The 21,796-nt window shown below is 35.9% G+C and overlaps 1 protein-coding gene across 3 annotated transcripts in view; it reads left to right on the forward strand.

Moving 5' to 3' along the window:
• Gabra3 (gamma-aminobutyric acid type A receptor subunit alpha3) overlaps window positions 1–21,796 on the forward strand; it is a 288,094-nt gene that overhangs the window by 216,053 nt on the left and 50,245 nt on the right. For all 3 annotated transcript variants that reach the window (XM_060376662.1, XM_060376661.1, XM_060376660.1), the window contains one exon: window positions 20,321–20,403. In XM_060376662.1, the coding sequence (XP_060232645.1) occupies window positions 20,321–20,403 (83 nt within the window). The remainder of the gene's footprint in view (window positions 1–20,320; window positions 20,404–21,796) is intronic.

Genomic DNA, 21,796 nt, shown 5'->3' on the forward strand with positions numbered 1-21,796 from the left:
CAAGCATCAAAAATCAAACAACAAACAAAAAATGTGATGCAGAAGCCATGGAAAAATTCTCATTACGGATTACTTGCTTGTACTCCAAAACATGGACAACCTGATTTCTCACATAGCCCAGAGTCACCTGCTCAGCGGTAGCATCAGTCACAATCGGCTGGACACTCTTGCATCAATCATTAACTTAGAAAGTACACCTATGCTTGCAGACAGGAGCCTGGAATAACTCTGTTTTGAAAGGCTTCATCCAGCAGCAGATGGAAACAGGTGCAGAAACTCACAGCCAAACAGTAGACAGATCTCAGGATGTCTTATAGAAGACTGAGGGAGTTGAAGAGATCAAGGAAATCATAAAAAGACCTACAGAGTAAACTCACCTGGGCCAATGGATGCTCACAGAAGCTGAACCACCAACCAAAGAAAGTGCTGGAGATGGACCTTGGCCCCCTATACATATGCAGCAGATATGCAGCTTTTTCTTCATGTGGGTCCCCTAACAATTCTAGCAGCTTAACTCTGTCTCTATTGCCTGTCTTTGCATCACTTTCCCTTAGCTGGACTGCCTTGTCTGGTCTCAGTGAGAAAGGATTCACCTTGTTCTGCTGTGACTTGATGTGCCAGACTGGGCGGGTACCCATGGTGGGACTTCCCATTCTCTGAGAAGGAGAGGAGATATGGGAGAAGGGAACTTGCTGGTTGGACTGGGAGGAGAGAATAGAGGGATTATTCTGTAAAGTGATTAAATAAGTAAACTTAAAAAAAAAAACAAAACAAAATATACCACAAGCTTTACAACAGGCCAATTTGGTGTACGTATATTTTAAATTGAGGTTTTTCATTGAGAGGTGACTAATTTAGAAGTGATGTGTTCAGGGACCCAAGGTCTGCTCATTTCGGGGCTCTACTGTATTAAATACATAATTTCCAGTAGCAGTGGCTTTTCTGTATGATGTGAGTCAAAGAGAAAGAACAAGAGATTGGTACGTAGGAGGTGACTGTGGGTTCGGCTTTAAGAGCACACTCATTTCCACTAGCCATCTTTGGGTGGAAGAGATTATCTATGTGTGCTTTACTAGCAAGCAAAGCTGGGAAAAGAAATACTGCTATGTGCAAAAAGAATTCTAATTTTTAAAATAAAATTGATTTTAATTTTAATTAAATTTTAATTTAAATTAAATTGATTCTTGAAGAATCATTTGGCAATGAGGATACTAGTTAGTGTAACATTCATAGTCCAGGGAATGACAAGGCCCTGGACAAATTAAGGGAATTTCAGAGTAGTAGAGCAAACAAAAATGAGAGATTTTTCTATAGAACTTATAGGCCAAGTACAGTATTAAAAAGGAACATCCAGAGTGTCTGTGATATATTTTCCTTGGACACTGAATAGATTGTGGTAATAATAATAATAATAATAATAATAACAAAATTTCTCAGCAATGAAAAATAAGGAAATCATGAAATTTGCAGCTAAATGGTGGGACCTAGAAAGGATCATCCTGAGTGAGTTGTCCCAGGAGCAAAAAGACACACACGGTATATACTCACTCATATAGACATACAACATAGGACAAACCCACTAAAATCTGTGCATCTAAAGAAACTACGCAAGAGAGAGGACCCTAACTAAAACGGTCAATCCCATCCTGAAAGGCAAAGAGGATGGACATCAGAAGAAGAAGAAAACTGGAAACAACCTAGGAACCTTCTATAGAGGGCTTCTAAAAGCCAGAAGACAAAAACAGGAAAGAAACTAGGAACCTACCACAGAGGGCCTCTGAAAGCCTCTGCCCTACAGACTATCAAAGCAGATGCTGAGCCTGATGGGCAACTGTTGGGCAGAGTGAATGGAATTTTATGGAAGAAGTGGGAAATAGTAAGAGCTGGAGAGGACAGGGTCTCCACAAGGAGAGCAATAGAACAAGAAAATTTGAACACAGGGAACTTCCCAGAGACTCATACTCCAACCAAGGACTATTTATGGAGATAACCTAGAACCCCTGCACAGATGTAGTCCATGGCAGTTCAGTGTCCAAGTGGGCTACATAGTAATGGGAAGAGGGACTGCCTCTGACATAATCTGATTGGCCTGCTCTTTGATCACCTTCCCCTGGGGGGGAGCAGCCTTACCAGGCCACAGTAGAGGACAATGCAGCCACTTTTGATCAGAACTGATAGACTAAGATGAGAAAGGAGAGGAGAACCTCCCCTATCAGTGGACTTGGGGAGTGGCATGCGTGCAGAAAGGGGAGGGAGGGTGGGATCGGGAGGGGAGGAGGGAGTGGCTTATGGGGGATACAAAATGAATAAAGTGTAATTAACAATAATAAAAAAGAAAAAAAATTTCTATATATTAGAGAAGAATTCAATATTTAGGTAAGAAGATGGAAAGGCTAGAAGTTTTGTATTTCTTGAGGATTTACAATGTACCTGACACAGTACTAGGTGCTTTATACATGTTTGTCTCACTTAATCTTCATAGCAATAATCATGTGTATTTAGTGCTGAGGCCTAGTGAAGCATTATGATAATGATTAAAGAAATGGACTGTGCGTGTAGTTAGTTCCTAAGCTGTTCTCTGTAAAATGGCTTGGACCACAGAAAAATCTGGTATTAAAGCCATTGGCAGTAGTAAATGTGATAAGGTGTGAGAACTATGTGCTACATCCTGGCATGTGGTCACACTCTCTGGTGGTTTTTATTTTGCTGTTATCCTCAAACCCACAGCAAAGAAAGTGGAATTTCATTAGAGCAAAGTCACAGCACTAAAAGAAGAGCTGATACAGAGACACAGTTCACAGTTAAACCCAATTTTCTTTTTCACTCCAGGATGCACCACTTCTTGGAATACAGTGATGCTTGGGGACCACTTTTAAGTAATGTATATAAGCTGTATATTATGAGCTGCTTTGAGAAGTGCAGGTCTGCAAACCAGGAGAGCTTTCACACAGTGCGGGCTTGTAAAATAGAATGCATTGTATCAAGTGTCTTTTATGTGATGAGACATGCAGCAATAGTGGCCTATATTTAGGTGAAAATCAAAGGAAGTAGTCACTGCTATCCCCATGTTGAGTCATCAAGAGGAAAGTGATGTTTCAAACCAACTGAGAGATAATATCTGTCATGGTGAGATGGTTCTTCTTTCAGTCTTTGATTGTATGATTGCATCAGTTTTGCTAATGTACTTGGGATGTGTTAAAGAAAGATTGTCTAAATGTTAAAAACTACACGATGCTAGGAACTTTCTCCCCTAGACTTTAATAGCAATGATCCTCTCTTCCATGTTTAGATGCAAATTTCTTACACTTGAGTTTTCAGTATAGAGAGTGCCTCTGAAATGATCATGAACTAGGGAAAGCATTTGGGAAAGTTTTTTAATAGCATAGGATTCAATATAATCAATGCAACCAAGCATTGATAGTTTTCTTTCACACAGTCCTTTTTTATAATGGCTTTTGGTCTAGGGGAACTATACCTTCAGTTCCTTATGCTTTGAATCACATTTAGTGAGCCTCACTCTAATGAACAGCAGCAAGAACATAGAAAAGATAGAGTGTCTCATTTGGGGATCTAAGAATCTTAGAATGAGGCTAGAAAGAATAGATAGTAGAAGTCTTCAGTCAGTCTCAAATGATGCTATGTGCTGAGTGCAATGACATATACTTTACATAGGGAAACATATAGAAACGATTTGTTATGTGTCAACCAGTATCCTAGGGATATTACCATAACAAACAGAAATCCTTTTGTTAGGAACCAAGCATGTGGATATTTAGATAACTGTATGTTAAGGATTATAATATTTGTACAAAGTGCTCTGGGGTGTCTGGGAGCTAGAGGAAATCATGATGTCCTTATGGCCTTAATAAAGTATCATGACATAGGTGGTATTCAAGCAAAGATTTGATTGAATATTTTCTATGTACAATGTGTTATACATAGAAAGGATGAGCATTTAGGCAAGAAACAAAAACACAGATCCTTCTGTGAAATCTCAAGTATTTTCAGGTGGATGGAGAGTGGAGACAAAGCAGGAACATCAGAAAATGAGGATAGAGTTACACCTCTGAGGTAACTGTTAAACTCAAATGTTCCTTCTGAAAGCTGCAATCAGTGATAAGGTGGATGGCCTTTCTGCCTGTGCACTGCATTCCCTGTCTCTCGTGAGAGGATTTAATGGTTAGTCTGCAGACAACTGGGATTCTTTTCACTAATGTGTAGCTTGGTTTGGGTGTTTGGGAGGGCATATTCCAAATGACTCATCCTGTACTGATAATGGCTATTAGTAATTTGCTAGCCTTTATTTTGTACCATATATCCCAGATCTTGCCCTTTAGTCCACAATTACAGAAACAGTCTGCCTAGCAATGCAAGTGCTTTCTAGATAGTGTTGCCTATCTTTGTTGATCTTAGAAATAGCATCTCTCTGAGAACAGAGCACATTCCCCCACTTCTAAAAAGCCTAGTTCACAGATTGTCTACAATGGGGCTCACACTGAACTTCAAAGATCTTGTTACCCTGTGGAGTTTTAACTAGGACCTGCTATGTTCATTAACAGGCCTTTCGCCTGGCCAAACATACAAATATTTCCAATATTCTTTAGTATTCAGAACTGTAGTCATCCCAGGACATTTTACAATTGAGTTTTCTCTAGGTTTTTGCTTAGTGCCTCCACTGTAGGAATCATTTAAATATTTTTTTCCTGTAGCAGCTATAATCTATTTTATTTTTTTGTATCCGTATTATTTCTATTGTTTAAGTTAAGTAATCATACACATTTTAAGATATTAAAATGCTGTAGCTAGTTACACGTCATTCTGCATAATGACAATACAGGTGGCAGGAAAAGTACAGGAAAGTACTGAAAAGGGCAAGTGGCTTAGCAAGGAAAGAGTTATTATCAAGACATGAAGACTAGAGCCTCATTTCTAGAGGACTCCTGCACTTGTGCCATGGGCAAATGAGCATTGCTTTAGGTAAAACAAAAATGTTGCTGTGGGTAATTCATAAGAGGCCACATTTATTGTTCAGTATTCTGGAGAATTAGAAGTCCAAGATCAAGCTCCAATCAATTCACTGTCTAGCCTAAGCTATCTGCTTCAAAGATGCCTTCTTGCTGTGTCCTCACCTAACCTCAGTTGCTAACAAAGTTCTTTCAGGCCTCTTTTATAATGGCCTTAATTGAATTCACAAAGTGTATAACCCTATAACCTAATCACCTCTGAAAGGTCCCACCACCAAACACTATCTCATTGAAGAGTAAGTTCCAATATATAAATTTCAAGAGGACAAAAAAAGACCATAGTGAGCTCTGAACCTAGATTCTGTATAGCTTTTGGCCTTGGTAATTTTCTCACTGTATTAATTCTTTTGAATGTATTCTAATCTAAAATCAAATGGTTTATACATGGTACTCAGTCTAGTTCAAGAGACAAAATACATTCATCTAACCCAAAATTCTAAAAATGCAAAGCAAAGTACAGTATGATAAATACAAGAAAAATACACATTTTTACATGAATATTATAGTAAAAAGAAAAATCTTGCAAATACCATAGTAAGAATAATCTCTCATAAGTATATTCATTTTGAAACTATTTCCAGGGATGATGTGATAGGACACTAAATAAACAAGTCATTAATTCATCTTAATTCCAAAAAGATAGAAAAGAAATTAGTTACTTAGTAGTGTTGAGTCAAGAGCAAGGGTCTCTTAGTTCAGTGATAGGAACTGGAATAAATGCATAAAACTGATATATTATATCTCTTTGTTTCTCTCTAACTCTATTTTCCTTTTCATGTTGAGACTTTCACTTTGAGATTATGATACATATATAAGTTTCCTTGGGCTGTGGGAAATGGATGAAGTGTTTAATATCATTCATATCTTGATTTTGTAGAAGTACATTAAGCTGATGAGGTAAATCTTCATTTTGAAAAAGCTTTTGTTGAATATATAGGTCACTTTAAGTAGTATCACATAGTACTTATTTTAAGTAGCACTTTTAGACATATTAATATTCCCAACCTATGAATACGGGATATATTTTCCCTTTTTCAATCTCTTTCATTCCTGTTCTATAGTTTTTAGTGTAGTAATTTACCTTTAGAGTAATGGAACTCCTATAGGATGATTCTCTCTATATTATATATAGAACATACATAATAATGCTATATAATATATAGTAATATATATCATTATTATATGTTGCATATATGTATTTATATATATATGAGAGAGAGACACAGAGAGCATATATTATATGTCATATATGCTATGTATATGCTATATATTATATGTAAAGGAAATTTATTAGAATGACTTAAAGGCTGTGTTCCAGATAATCCAACAATGGCTTTCTATGTATGGCAAGCCCAAGAATCCAGTAATTGTTATGTCCACGAAGCTATATATTTCAGCTGCTCTTCATTATACACTAAAATCCCAAAGAAGTAGGCTCTGATGTCAGTGAAGGAATGAAATTATTAAAGAGGTAAAAACAGGAAAGAACAAAAACTTTTGTCTTTCATGTCTCTATATAGGCTTCCAGCAGAAGGCATGACTCAGATTAGAGGTGGGTGTTCTCACCTCAAAAAATGTGGACTAAGGTATGTCTTCCTATCTCAAAGATTGAGATTACAAGTGGATCTTCTCACTTCAAATAATCCAGTTAAACAAACAAACAAAAAAATCCCTCACTGGTGTGCACAGCTTTTTTGGGGTTTTACTTAATGCCAGATATATTCTAATTGACAACAAACACTAGCCATTACAGTGTGAGAATCATCTACCTCACTGATTAAATGTATTCCTACATATTTTATCACATTATAACAATTGTGAATGTGGTACTTTGTTTTTTTGTTTTTTGTTTTTTGTTTTTTTCTTACAGAGCATTTCCTATTAAGTTATGAAAATGCTGGCTTTATATGTTTATTTTTTCTACAAATTTAATGAACTGTTTCAGTAGTTTTAGTAGTTGGTTGGTGTAGTCTTGAAGATTTTCTATATATAATAGTCTGTTTTCTGAAAATAGAGATAATGTGACTACCTTTTTTTTTATTTGGATGTCTTTTATAATTTTTGTTTTGCCATAGCCTTGGTTATGTCTTACAATAGAAGTGACAAATGTTTTTTCCTTATGGCTTGCCATATGAGATTATGTTTATTCCTTATTTTAAAAACATTTATTAATTATACATTCCAGTAGTATTCACTATAATTTCTACACAGGCATGAATACATATTAACCAACCCAGCCCCTCACACACTTCACAAACTTCACTAACAATCTTCTGAGTTCCTGTAAGTTTGTTTTTTTTTTTTTTTCTCCCACACGTAAAGGAGCAAGCATTACTTGTCTTTCTGTATATGGTTATTTATCTTAACTTGATATTCTCCATTTTTGCCCATTTTCCTAAAAATGACAGAATTTCATTCTTCTTTTGACATTTAACAGCACTCCACTGTGTGTTTATACCAGTTTTGCTTATCCTTTTAATTTGTGAACACCTAGACTGATTCTGTAACTTGGATATTATGACTAGTATCATGATAGTGCCCCAAATGGGTATGTAGATATTTCTTTGGTATTCTGCTTTCATTTTTCAAAGCTGAATATTCAGAACTGGTGTGGGTAATTCACATAGTAGTTACATTTTGTTTTGAAGAACCTCTACACTGTTTATGATTATGGTTGTACTAACTCATGTGCTACCAATTGTAGATCAGAATTCCATTCGTTTCTGCCTCCAGCATTTATCATTTCACTATATTGGTTTTGGTCTTAAATTTGTAGAGCAGTTTTGTAGGAGTGAAATCTTAATGATATACACATAATATATGAATATGTCATTTCAAAGCTAGTTTTGTCTTTTATTTTTTAATCCTATCTTCATTTGTTTACATTGCCTGATTTTTAGGTAGATTTCTTAAAATGCAATTTACATATCAAGCTATTCATTCTCTCAAAGTGCATGATTAAGTAGTATTTTAATGTATTTATAGTTGAAGAACTATCACCAGTGGAATTAGAACTGCCAAAATCTCTAATAAAAACTGAACAAAATGAGCAGACAGAAAACTGAACAAAATGAGCAGACAGATTTGTCTGATCTTCAGGCTGAGCAATTTAGTCTTTTGCTATTTAAGTGCAATGTTAGAAGATTTTTTTTTGTAAATGCCATTCATCACTTGAGAAAATTGCCTTTTTATTTCCAGATTTTGAGAGTTTTATGTTATGATGGGTGTTGAATTTCATCCTCTTGCTTTTGCCCTTGTCTTAGTTTAATTTATTCTTTGCACAGCTACCAGAGTGATCCTAAACCATTAGCTAAAATGAGTCACATTTACACTGAACCTTTTATAATGCCTCTATATTTCACCTGTGAAAACCAAATGTCCTAGAAGGTGTTATATGATCTAGCCTATGCCCTATGCATTCCTCTCAGAACTTATATTCTACTACTTTTCCCTCAATCTCTCCATATTTATACAGACAACTTCTGGCTATTCCTGGAAGAAAGCAGACACAGTTCTACTTTAGCGCCTTTGCATTTGCTGCTCTTCCTACTTTCACTGCTCATTTCCCATTCATTTCTCAGATGGAACCTACTCTATGCACCTCTCCTCCAAATACCCTATGGAAATTTTAATTCACATCTGATACTTTGTATGTAACTCTTATTATTTCTTTCTAGGGCATAGCATCTTTTGGTATACAGTGTAACTTACTTAATATTTTATCCATTTTCCTTCCCATACCCATATATAAGCTCAATGTGGACAACACAATAGCAAGCCTCCAATCTATCTTGACTGTTTAGATGATAGATGATTTACAATCATGTGTTGAATACAACACTGAGTCAGGAATCTGATATATTGGATAATTTTGGAGAAGTTTCTTCCTTTTTGTTTAATCCATGTATAAACTCAGCAAGAAATTAAATTAGAAACTTTCAGCCTTTTCTGTATCTGAGATTCTAGGAGAGAAACTGATTATGGAGCTAGGTTAAGGTAATATGCGACTTGGAGAAAGAAATTGAAGAGGAAATCAGAAGATGGAAAGATCTCCCATGCTCAAGTATTAATATGCATTAATATGGTAGAAACAGCCATCCCTTTAAAAGAAATCTATAGATTTAATGCAATCTCCATCAGTTTCCAAACAAATTCTTCACAGATCTTGAAAGGACATTTTTCAGCTGTATACAGACACACACAAACAGGATTTGTAGGTATCACCAGTCTTGATTTCAATAGCACTAGAAAGCTATAGCACTATAAAAAGCATGGCATTAGCACAAAAACAAAACCATTGTTCAATAGAATAAAATTGGAATCACAGATACAAATTCATACACCTATGGACACTTGAATATTTTTTTATCAAGAAGCCAAAATTGTACACTGGTGAAAAGGCAGCATATTCACCGAATAGTTATGGCCAAATTCGATAGTTTATAGTTTCATGTAGAACAATCCAAATAAATCCATAGTTATGAACCCTACAAAAAACTCAACTCCAAATATTAAAGATCTCAATGTTAAACCATATATATATATATATGTATATATATACATATATATATATATATGGAACCTGATAGAAGAGAATGTGGAAAATACTTTCTGAATAGAACACAACACAGACGCTAAGATCAATGATCGATTATAAATAGGACCTCATTAAACTGAAAAGCATCTGTGTGGTAGAGAATCCCATCATTTGGACAAAGCAGCAGCCTACAGAATGGAAAAAGATTGTGAACCCTTGAAAATTCAATAGAAGACTAATATCCAAAATATATAAAGAACTCAAAAACTAGATATAAAAAAAAACAAATAACCCAATTTCAAAATAAAGTACAGATGTAAACAGAATTCTCAAAAGAGAAAACTCAACTTTCTGAGAAATGCCTAAGTAAATGTTTAACATCCTTAGTCAGCATAGAAATGTAAATCAAAACTACATTGATATTTCATCCTTGCACCTGTCAGAATGGCTAATATCAATACAACAAGTGACAGCTCATACTTGAGGGAAGATGTATTTAGGGGAACACTCATCCATTGTTGGTGGGAATGCAAATTTGTACAGGCACAATGGAAACCAGTGTAGCGTTTTCTCAGAAAAATAAAAATTGATCTACCTCAAGATCAAGCTATACCATCCTTTGAGGGTACATACCTAAAAGCTGCTTTATCATACTGGTGAGATGCCCATTCAATCATGTTCATTGCTGCTCTATTCATAATAGCTAGAAATTGGAAGCAATGTTGATGACCTTCAATAAAAAATTGGATAAAGAAAATGCGGTACATTTACAAAATGGGGTAACACTCAGGGAGGCAGAGGCCAGCAGCTGTCTGTGAGTTTGAGGTCAGACTGGTATATAAAGGGAGTTCAGGTGAGCCAACAACAAAGGCTAACCAGAGAAACTCTGTCTCAAAAAACAAATAAGGATATAATGATGATACAATAACAATGATAGTAATAATAAAATAAATGAAATCATGAAATTCACAGGTAAATGGATGGGACTAGAAAAAAAATCATTCTCACTGAGGTAATCCAGATCCAGAAAGCCAAATATAATATATATTTGCTTATAGGTGTATATTAGTTGTTAAATCAATGATAAACAAACTACAATCCATAGAACCACAGAGGTTAGCCATAGAGTAAGGGAATGGGAGGGTTACAGATAGATCTCCCTAGGAAAGAGACTAGATAGCTATGGATAGACTGAGAGGATCAAGTAGAAAGAGAGGTAGGTGGGAATATGTGGAAAGATAGCCAACATTAAAGGCCATTAGAGGGGTAGTATTGAAGCCTAATACAGCAAAAGCTTTCTAAATTATTTACATATATGAAGGACATATAAATGAAATCAACAACTAATATTGTAGACAGAGCCCCATCTGGTCACCTTTTGTCATTAAATGAAACTTCCAGTCTCAGGACTGGATTACATCTAATTGAGATGTTGGCCATAGAGGTCCTATGGTAAGCCACAAATAACTGAGGCTGTTGTTAAGACTATAGGTTGCACTCCAAAAATTGACAGCCCAGCTCCATTAATGATGACAACTCCTACAAGACTTTGCAGAAGTCCAGCTGGTGCACGGATAGAGCCTTCACCCCTATGTAATAGCATCTTTGCTACAAGGATATTCTCTTCATGCTAATGAAAAACATAAACATCAAACTAGCCATAAACCTTTTGAAGCAGTAATCAATAGTCTCCCATCTCACCTCTCCATGAGGAGGGAACAGTCTTACCAGGTCACAGAGGAAGACAATGCAGCCAGTCCTGATGGGACCTGATAGGCTAGGGTCAGAGGGAAGGGGAGGAGGACCTCCCCATCAGTGGACTTGGAGAGGTGAATGGGAGGAAATGAGGGAGGGAGTGTAGGATTGGGAGTGATTGAGGAAGGTGGATACAGCTGGTATACAAAGTGAGAGTAAACTGTAATTAATATAAAAATATAATTTAAATAAGTCTACCATCCAAAATAACCCCATGGACAGATGGTTTCAGTGCAGAATTTTACCAGACCTTTCAAGAAGAGCTAGCTATGATACCCTTCAAACTATTCCACAAAATAAAAATAGAAGGAAAATTACCAAACTCATTCTATTAGGCAACAGTCACCTTCATACATAAACCATACAAAGATAAAACAATAACAACAACAACAAAGTGAACTTCAGGCCTATCTTTTTTTGGATTTATATTATTTGTATTAATTACAGTTTATTCACTTTATATCCCAACTGTAGCCCCTCCCTCATTCCTTTCTATTACACCCTCCTCCCTCATTTCCTCCCACGGCCCTCTCTAAGTCCAAAAATAGGGGAGACCAGGACTATTTCTCTTATCAAAATGGATGTGAAAATATTCAACAAAATACAAACCAAATCCAAGAACACGTAAAAGATATCCACCAAGACTGTTGGCTTCATCTCAGTCATGCAGTGTACTATACCATATAAACACACCGAAGGAAAAAAAAACCACATGATCATCTCCTTAGATGCCAAAAAAGCATTTGACAAAATCTAATACCCATTCATATTTAAAGTCTTGGAGAGATCAGGGCTACGATACACACACCTAAATATAGTAAAGAAAATTTACAGCAAACCTATAGATATCATCAAACTAAATAGAGAAAAACTTCAAACAATCCCCCTGAAATCAGGGACAAGGGAAGGCTGCCCACTCTATCCTTAACTCTTCAACATAGAACTTGATGTCCTAGCTAGAAAAATAAGACAACTAAAAAAGATCAAGGGGATCCTGGAAAAATGCTCAATCTTCATTCAGAAAGGCTAAGGAGGTGGACATCAGAAGAGGGAGAAAACAAGGAACAGGACAGGAGCCTGTCATAGAGGGCCTCTGAAAGACTCTGCCAGCAGGGTATCATGCCAAAATTCATAGGGTATTCATAGCCAAAATTTTTGCAGAGTGCAGGGAATCTTATGAAAGAAAGGGGAGATTGAAAGACCTGGAGGGAACAGGAGCTCCACAAGGAGAGCAACAGAACAAAAAAATCTGGACACAGGGGTCTTTTCTGAGACTGATACTCCAAACAAGGACCATGCATGGGGATAACTTAGAGCCCCTGCACAAAAGTAGCCCATGGCAGCTCAATGTCTAGATTCCCCAACAATAAGAACATGGACTGTCTCTGACATGAACTCATGGGCTGTCGCTTTGATCACCTCCACCTGAGGGTGGAGCAGCCTTACTAGCCCACAGAAGAAGACAAAGAAGCCAGTCCTGATGAGACCTGATAGACTAGGTCAGATGGAAGGGTAGGAGGACCTCCCCTATAAATGAACTGGGGGAGGGGCATAGGAGAAAAGAGGGAGGAAGGATGAGATCGAGAGGGGATAGGAGAGGGGCTACAGCTGGGTTAGAAAGTGAATAAACTTTAATTAATAAAAATAAAATTAAAAATTAACAAAAAAAACATTTACAAAACATGTTAATACAAAGTTATATATGTAATTTGGCTATATTATTAAAACTGTTTGATTAAAAAAAGAAGACCAATGGGATAAAATTGGAAAGAAAACATAAAGGTATCACTATTCACAGCTGACATAATAGTATACATGAGTCACCCCCAAAATTCTACCAGAGAACTCCTTCAGCTGATAATCACCTTCAGCATAGTGTCTGGATTCAAACTTAACTCAAAAAAATCAGTAGCTCTCTGGCATACAAATACAAAAGGGCTGAGAGAGAAATTAGGGAAATATCATCCTTCACAACAGCCTCAAATACCATGAACTACTTTGGTCTGACTCTAACCAAGCAAGTGAATGACCTGTTTGGAAAAAAAACAAAACAAAACACAATAAAAACCACTTCAAGTCACTAAAGAAAGTAATTGAAGAAGATATCAGAAAATGGAAAGCTCTCCCATGCTCATGCATCAGTAAGATTAACATGTTAAAAATGACCATCCTGTCAAAAGCAATCTACAGATTCAGTGTAATTCCCATCAAGATACCAACACAATTCTTTACAGATCTTGAAAGAAAAATTCTCAACCTTATATGGAAAAACAAAAAACAAACAAACCGGAATTTCTAAAACAATCCTGTACACTAACAGATTATCTGGACTTATCTCCATCCCTGATCTCAAGCTGTACTACAAAACAACAGTAACTGCATTCTACTGGCATAAAAACAGAATAGTGGATCAATGGAATCTAATAGAAGACTCAGAAATAAACTCACACACCTACAGATAGTTGATTTTTGACAAAGAAACCAAAACCATACAATGGAAAAAAACATAGCATCTTCAACAAATGGTGCTTGTCTATCTATATGCTTCCATGTACAAAAATGCAAATAGAACTATATTTATCATCCTCCACAAAAATTAAGTCCAACTTGATCAAAGACCTCAACATAAGGCCAGACACAATAAAGCTATTAGAAGAAAAATTGGGAAGAACCTTGAACTCACTGGTACAGGAGACAATTTCCTGAACAGAATACCAACAGCAGAGGCTCTAAAATCAATAATCGATAATGGGACCTCATAAAACTGAATACCATCTGAGAAGCAAAGGACACTGTTCTCAGAACAAAATGACAGCCTACAGCCTAGAATAAAATCTTCACCAACCCTGTATCTGACAGAGGCTAATATCCAGAATATATAAAAAACTCAAGAAGTTAAACACTAACAAATCAAGTATCCAATTAAAAATGGTATATAAACAATTCTTAATAGAGGAATATGAAATGGCCGAAAAACACTTAAAGAAATGCTCAACATCCTTAGTCATCAGGGAAATGCAAATCAAAATGACCCTGGGATTTCACCATACACTCATCAGAATGGCTAAGATCAAAAACTCAAGTGACAATACATGCTGGAGAAAAGGATACCCTCCTCCATTGCTGGTGGAAATGTAAACTTGTAAAACCAGTTTGGAAATCAATCTGACACTTTCTCAGAAAACTAAGAATACTACTACCTCAAGATCCAACTATACCGCTCCTAGACATATATCCAAATATGCTCAAATATACAACAAATCATTTGCTCAACCATATTAATAGCAGCTTTATTCATAATAGCCAGAATCTGGGAACAACCTAGATGTCCCTCAAATGAGGAATGAATACAGAAACTGTGGTCCATTTACACAGTGGAATAATACTCAGCAATTAAAAACAAGGAAATCATGAAATTTGCAAGCAAAGGGATGGAACTATAAAATACCATCTTGAGTGAGGTATCCCAAAAGCAGGAAGATACATGTGGTATATACTTACTTATAAGTGAATATTAGATATATAATATAGGATAAACATACTAAAATCTGTATATCTAAAGAAGCTAAGCAAGAAAGAAGACCCTGGGTAAGATGCTCAATCCTCATTCAGAAAGGCAAATGGGATAAGACATTAGAAGTGGAGAAAAAAGGGATTAGGCCTGGAGCCTACCGCAGAGGGCCTCCAAAAGTATCTACCCAGCAGGTTATTGAAACAGATGTTAAGACACATAGCCAAACTTTGTGCAGAATGCATAGAATCTTATGTAAGAAGGGGAGATAGAAAGACCTGGAGAGGACAGGAGCTCCATGAGGAGACCAACAGAACAAAAAATCTGGGCCCAGGGGCATTTGCAGATACTGATGATTCAACCAAGGACCATAGATATAGAAGACCTAGACTCCCTGCACAGATGTATCCTATGGGCATCTCAGTATCCAAGGATCCCTAGTAAGGGGAGCAGGTGCTCTGACGTGAACTCTGTGACTAGCTCTTTGATCACTTCCATCTTGGAGGAGGGTGTGCAGCCTTACCAGGCCACAGAGGAAGACAATACAGCCAGTCCTGATGCCTTCTTTTGTTTGTTTTGTCTAACTCTGATGTGTTTGTTTTATCTATATATTCGTTATATTAAATTATATTATCCCTTAGAAGCCTGCTTATTTTCTAATGAGAGGAATAAAGGGAGTAGATCTGGATGGAATGTGTGCTGGGAAGAAACTGGACAAGTAGAGGGAGGGAAACCATAATCAGGATGTATTATGTGGGAAAAAAAGAAAGGAAAAACAAAAATTAGTTTGGGAGAAAGATATTATGCTACAAATAAATCATAGTTTTCTAAAACTTCAGAAATACTTGAACTTTGTATCTTCTAACCTGTAGCCCTTCAGTTCAAGGTTTCAATAGAAATATATACCTTAATGAGTGAAAAATCATCTAGTAATTTCATGTACTAAGTTCTTAGCATACATCAAAACAAAGAAAAAGAAAAATATCCTAATATATAATATACAGTAAAGAAAGAATATAGACAATAAATAGGAAAACATCTATCGTGTATCATAGATGATATGAGAAAAGAAAGCATATGGCAAAGTTCTTGGTATATTGGAAGAGGGGTAAGAAACTGAGTAGAGTTCATTCCGTGCAAGCCTCCTTTAGAAACTAAGTTAACCTAAGGCTAAAGGTGTGTGGAAAAGAAGATTTCTGAGTACTGAGAAACAAAGAACTCTTCATCAGATTGAATTAACCAGTCTGATCAGTTGGTTGAATGGTTGAATGGCTAAAATCTAGATCACAATGTAGTTTATACTAAATGAAGTCAAGATGGCAAAAGAAAAACTAAAATAAAATTAGTCATCCAGATATTTGAAAGAACGTTCTAGAAAGATAGGACACAACTTCAAATCGATATCAAGAGTCTGGAAAGAGCCAGAGCCCAGTGACCCAGGAAGATAAACAAGAGAGTAGCATACAGTAGGATCATTCTAGAGTCTGAGTCAACATAGACTTTGATTCTGAATGAATCCATGGTTACAGAAAATTTTCTCTTAACAGAGTGGCAAGTTAGGAGACCATGGCAGTGACACAACATGGACTTATCACTGTGGTGGCATTAAAAAAAAAAAAACATTGCTTAAAGCAAAGGATTGGCTGACAAAAGAAGCAGTGCACCTCAATGAAAGTAAAATGAGAGTACTTTCATAATGAGGATTGCAGGGGTTGTATGGGCATACCTGTGCATGACTTGACTTTAAAAGCTTTTAGATTCCTATCTGCAGCAGCCTCTCCTAAAGGAAGAATCTCCTGGATTATCTCTTTACTTGGCATTTACATAGAAATCAAAGCAGCCAAAATCCTGGATCATGATGGAAATCCTATTATATCAGTGCTGTACTCTCTGATCTTTCATTTTGAAGAACCCATTAAAAACAATAACTGTAGCCAATGCTACATATGAGTATAACTCATATGCAAACCATACATGTTTAGGACTGACCACTTGGGACTGGATAATCTATCAGGGGACTCATCCCTGGAGAAAACTGTGTTGAGATAGATAGATAGATAGATAGATAGATAGATAGATAGATAGATAGATAGATAGATATGTAATAATAATAATTAAATAACAGATTCCGAAATTATGAAATTGGGATGGAGTTGGACAGACACAGGATGGGTTGAAGGGGCTAAAATGAGGTAGAAGCGAGGTGAATACAGTACTCATGTATGAAATTCTTTTAAAACAAAATATTTAAGGAAAGTATTTACATGAAAACTGAAAAAATATACAGCAAAAATACACTTTTTTTAAATACAAATCTTAACAGAATTACTAAAGAAGTAGTATGTGTTTTGGCATTTATAATATTCTTCACAATGTAATTCTTTACTTCATGTTGCTTACCATTTCAGCTTCATCTTGGTTGATCCTAGTCTCATAAGGCCTTACATTTGAAGTTTGAACGTAACAATTCTTTCATTTTCTCTGTACCTTTCAGAGAACTTTCTGGGTTATTCTGAGACTGGATATATATATTTCTCAAATTCCTTCTACACAATAAGTGAATTTTGGTGCATTGTCTTTTCACAAATACCTACATGACTTTTATTTTTATTGTGACATTCAAGCAACAAAAGGTTGGAACTAGATGATGATGACAAGGATCCTTGCAGTTCTAACTAATCCATTGGATACTTTCAAAATTTTCATGTATCTTAGAGAAAACCTCAATTCTTAAACCAGCCTGTAATATTCCACCAATCTGACGTTTTTAAAGGCATAAAGGGTTACTTCACAATTCACAGTGGCAGAGACAAGAAAAATATATTTCACAGAGAAACCTATTCCTCATGTTGGATACCGAAAAGTTTCCATGGGGATTTAATAAAGAAAATTGTGTTCTTTCTCTCTACTTACATTATTATTTCCAAGATACTGCCTCTTATGAGTAATATCAAGCAGAAATTATTTTAAGTCTACCCAGAAGCCTTTGTGATGTAGAGAATAAGACCACAACCGATAGATTATAAAGACAAGATGCAATGGTAGTGACTTCTGAGTAGGAACAGAACTGATCTATAATAACTCCTTATCTGCTTTTCTATTCATTTCTTGCCGACCCCACCTGAGCAAAGAAGAAAAATCTGGTGTATGTATGGGCAGAGTTTGTCATTAGCCAGACTATGCTGTGTTGTTTTCTTAGGTTCTTAGGACTTCTTCAAGTTTCTTCAACAAAAGAAAAGACCAAAACTATGTCCAGGCTAATTTTCACAACTATTGCTCTGTACTAAAGGATTGACCAAATAGATATTATTTTTCTCCTCCTATATCAGTAATCCTTATGAGTACAATAATTATGGCCTATGACTATCTTATTTTTCCATATTTTCTTTATGTTTTACCATAACTACTTTATACATAGGAAATGTTTATCTAATAGTAACCACAGGTAATTAAAGCATTTTTCACATGACTAATATATTCCCCATAAGCTGAGGAGCTGTAGAATATGTAGAAGGTAATTAATATAGCAAGATGTCTAGATTTGTTCCTGTCTTCCATGTCATGTGTTCCTGGGTGAATCACAGAAACTCTTTGGATTCTTCTCTCTGAAACAGATGGTAATAATGTTCACAGTATATTTCTTGCAGTACTACCATGTAAGGGCTGGGAGTGGTCAAATAGAGGGAATATCCCCTTTTGTTCCAGGCAACCAGAATAGTGATGACACAAGTGATAGGAGCAGACTAGAATTGAATTACTCAATGTGAATGTGTTTTAGAAACTGTAAAATTCTTTGAATAGCTCAAGTCATTAACAATGATCCTCATAGTCATAATAATTACACATTTAACCTCTCATCCCTTCCTAGATGTAGGAATATCTACCATTTGACTTTAAATATGAATGATTCCTGGTATGTCACTGGTTCCAACTGAACTGGAGAAATATTGAACAACAGTGTCCTGGCAACTACCAACTATTTAGATTTTTCTAGCTGACACTGTTATAGTAGCACTGGGGAAGAGCAACGAATGGATTCCTTATATGCCTATCTCCATTGCCTTGACATGAAGCAAGACAAATTCCTCTGTGTGATTTGTTGATATTCTATAAAGGAGTAATTATGGTTCCAAAGAAAATTTTGGTCCTATAAAGCCATGAGCAAAAATGCCTGTGTAAATGAGGAAGCTATTTTGAGAATGACCAAAATTTTAATTGATGACCAGCTTCTAAGCTTGTTAAAATACCACGAGCATAGCAAAAGCAGTCTCCCATATACACAGAAGTTATAAAGACTAGAAAGAAATGGGAAATAGTAAGAGCTGGAGAGGACAGGAACTCTACAAGGAGAACAACAGAACAAGAAAATTTGAACACAGGGAACTTCCCAGAGACTCATACTCCAACCAAGGACTATTCATGGAGACGACCTAGAACCCTGACAATGCAGCCACTTCTTATGAGAACTGATATAAGATCAGAAAGAAGGAGAGGAGGACCTCCCCTATCAGTGGACTTCGGGAGGGGCATGCATGCAGAAGGGGGGGGGAGGGTGGGACCGGGAGGGGAGGAGGGAGGGACTTATGGGGGGGATACAAAATTAATAAAGTGTAATTAATAAAAGTTAAAAAAAATAAATGATCTATTGAGGCCATGTCCCAAGGAACTCTAAATGTTTACAGTATAGATATTATTTATGCACGCATGCATGTGTGCACACATATGTGCGCACACACACAAAAATATATGAGAATGAAGTTGTGGCTAGTGGTAGCTGAGCCTTAAAAGACTGGCAAGGATTCATGAGGAAACATTGAAATGGATTATTTTGAGAGATTGATACGAGGAAATGAATATATAAATAAGACAAATAATACCCTATCAATATTTTCATTGCAGAATTTAAGCATGACCTTTCATGCTTATGTTTCTGTTGAAAGTTCTTCAGCTTTGACCTTTGAGGTTTCTGATTCCCTCCATCGCCTTTGAATGTTTTTGAGTGGTGTACATATGTGCATGTCTAGTTTTTCTTCTGCTGTCATAGCAAATATGCTCTTTTTATATATCTTTCCCTCATGATGCATTCTTTAAATTGTTTAACTCATATGGTAGCCTGCTGAGAATTCTTTCTGAAATAATGAAGCTGTGATCAGGCGTGAATGAGTCAGGTGGAACCTGCTGTTTCTATGCTTATTTAAGTGTAGCTAAGGAAGTACCTTAGGCCAAAAATATATTTTTTTTCTAAAGGTATTAAGGTGGGATTCATATCAGCTCTAACTAAAAATAACTGGTATTGGCTGTTGCTTTGAGAAATTGCCTTGTTCACTTAACTTACCCTTTATTAGCATACAGACTTTACTCTCAGTGAAAATAAACAAGGAAACCCCAATGGGATTCTTAGGAGTACTCCACGACTGTTGAATGGTAACAGAATTTCATGTTTAGCAAAATTTGTCTTGGCTGTCTTTCATTTTCTGTTCTCATTTCTTTTAGGTTAACAATACATGCTGAATGTCCCATGCATTTAGAAGATTTCCCTATGGATGTGCATGCCTGCCCACTGAAGTTTGGAAGCTGTATGTATTTTCTGAGTTCTGTTTGTCTGATCTGCTTCCAGAAGAAATGTAGTATACTTCTGAGAAGTTCTTAATACTGACTTTAATACTTGCTGATATGGAGTGGATCAGGAGAGTGGGGTCAAGTAGTACTGACTGATCAAGAGTGGTAGACTTGGCTTTTAAAAGTTGTTTTTCCTAAGAAACACATGTTATTCTGCTCTTTCAGAGTAATTTCTGTCATTGGATGAACACATCAACATTTTTCCTTTTCCAGAAGACAGAGCAAGGACTGATGAAGAATGTTAGCTTCCTAAGGACAACAGAATGTCAGTTTTTTCAAATCTCCAGGCTTTCCTCATCTCCACTTACTACTAACCAGTTCTCATCAGTAAATGGTTAATAGGGAGGGCAGCTGTGGAGATTTGCTCATGTTTTAGAGTATTTCCTTTCCCCTTTGAAGTAACTCTTACAGAGAAGACAGTAGAAATAGAGTCCATTTTCAAATGAATTACAGATATCAAAATTGAATAAACTTAAGAGAAGTTTTCAATATAAGACTGATATTTGAATAAGCTGTTATCAGAGCAATATACCAAGATCTGTGTTGATTACATCTGAATGATATTGAAATAGGAACTTTATTTTAAAAGTCTCAAATAATTATATATGACATTTTTTATCAGTCCTTAGTTTGCCAAATATTTGCACACTGTTTCTTGTGTGACAACCTTTATTCTGTGGGCTTTGAATGCATTCACTAATAAAATGAAACAAAATCTATTGCCTTATGGAGCTAATATTATTGAGCAAAAAATGTGATAGGAATGTGATAGGATAATATAAAATAAAAAAGAATAAAAGTATGACAAAGTAACATACAGTAAAAAAAACAGTAAAACACTGAATACATAGTAATTATATAGGTGTACAGGATATGGTATGAAATTTTAAACACACAAACATATAAATGTAAAGGTTAATTTAGAGTAACTAACTTTATCTACCATTTCCATTATTTATCATTTCTTAGTGCTAAGAGCATTTAAAATCTTCCATTAGGTACTTTGAAATTTATGCTTGCAAACTATAGTCTCTCTGCTGTGATATAGAACAGGACCATATTCCTCCTAACTATGATAGCAGTTAGGTAGCTATCTCTTTAATTTTTACTTACCTGTAAATTTTTTTTCTAATAAGGTAATCCCGACCAGTCTGTTTCCACTTTAATTGACAACAAACATCCCATCCTTGTAGGCACAACTCATTCTCTTAATTGTTATTATATATCAGTTAAAAATATTTCAAAAGTACTGTGATTAGACATTTTTATGATGCAATGGGTCAAATGATGCAGAAATAGGAGGAAATAGTTTTCTAGGTGGTATAGAAGCATCTCAGGAAAAAGATATTA

The sequence above is a fragment of the Meriones unguiculatus genome, assembly GCF_030254825.1.
Source record: "Meriones unguiculatus strain TT.TT164.6M chromosome X unlocalized genomic scaffold, Bangor_MerUng_6.1 ChrX_unordered_Scaffold_30, whole genome shotgun sequence".
Taxonomy (NCBI): domain Eukaryota; kingdom Metazoa; phylum Chordata; class Mammalia; order Rodentia; family Muridae; genus Meriones; species Meriones unguiculatus.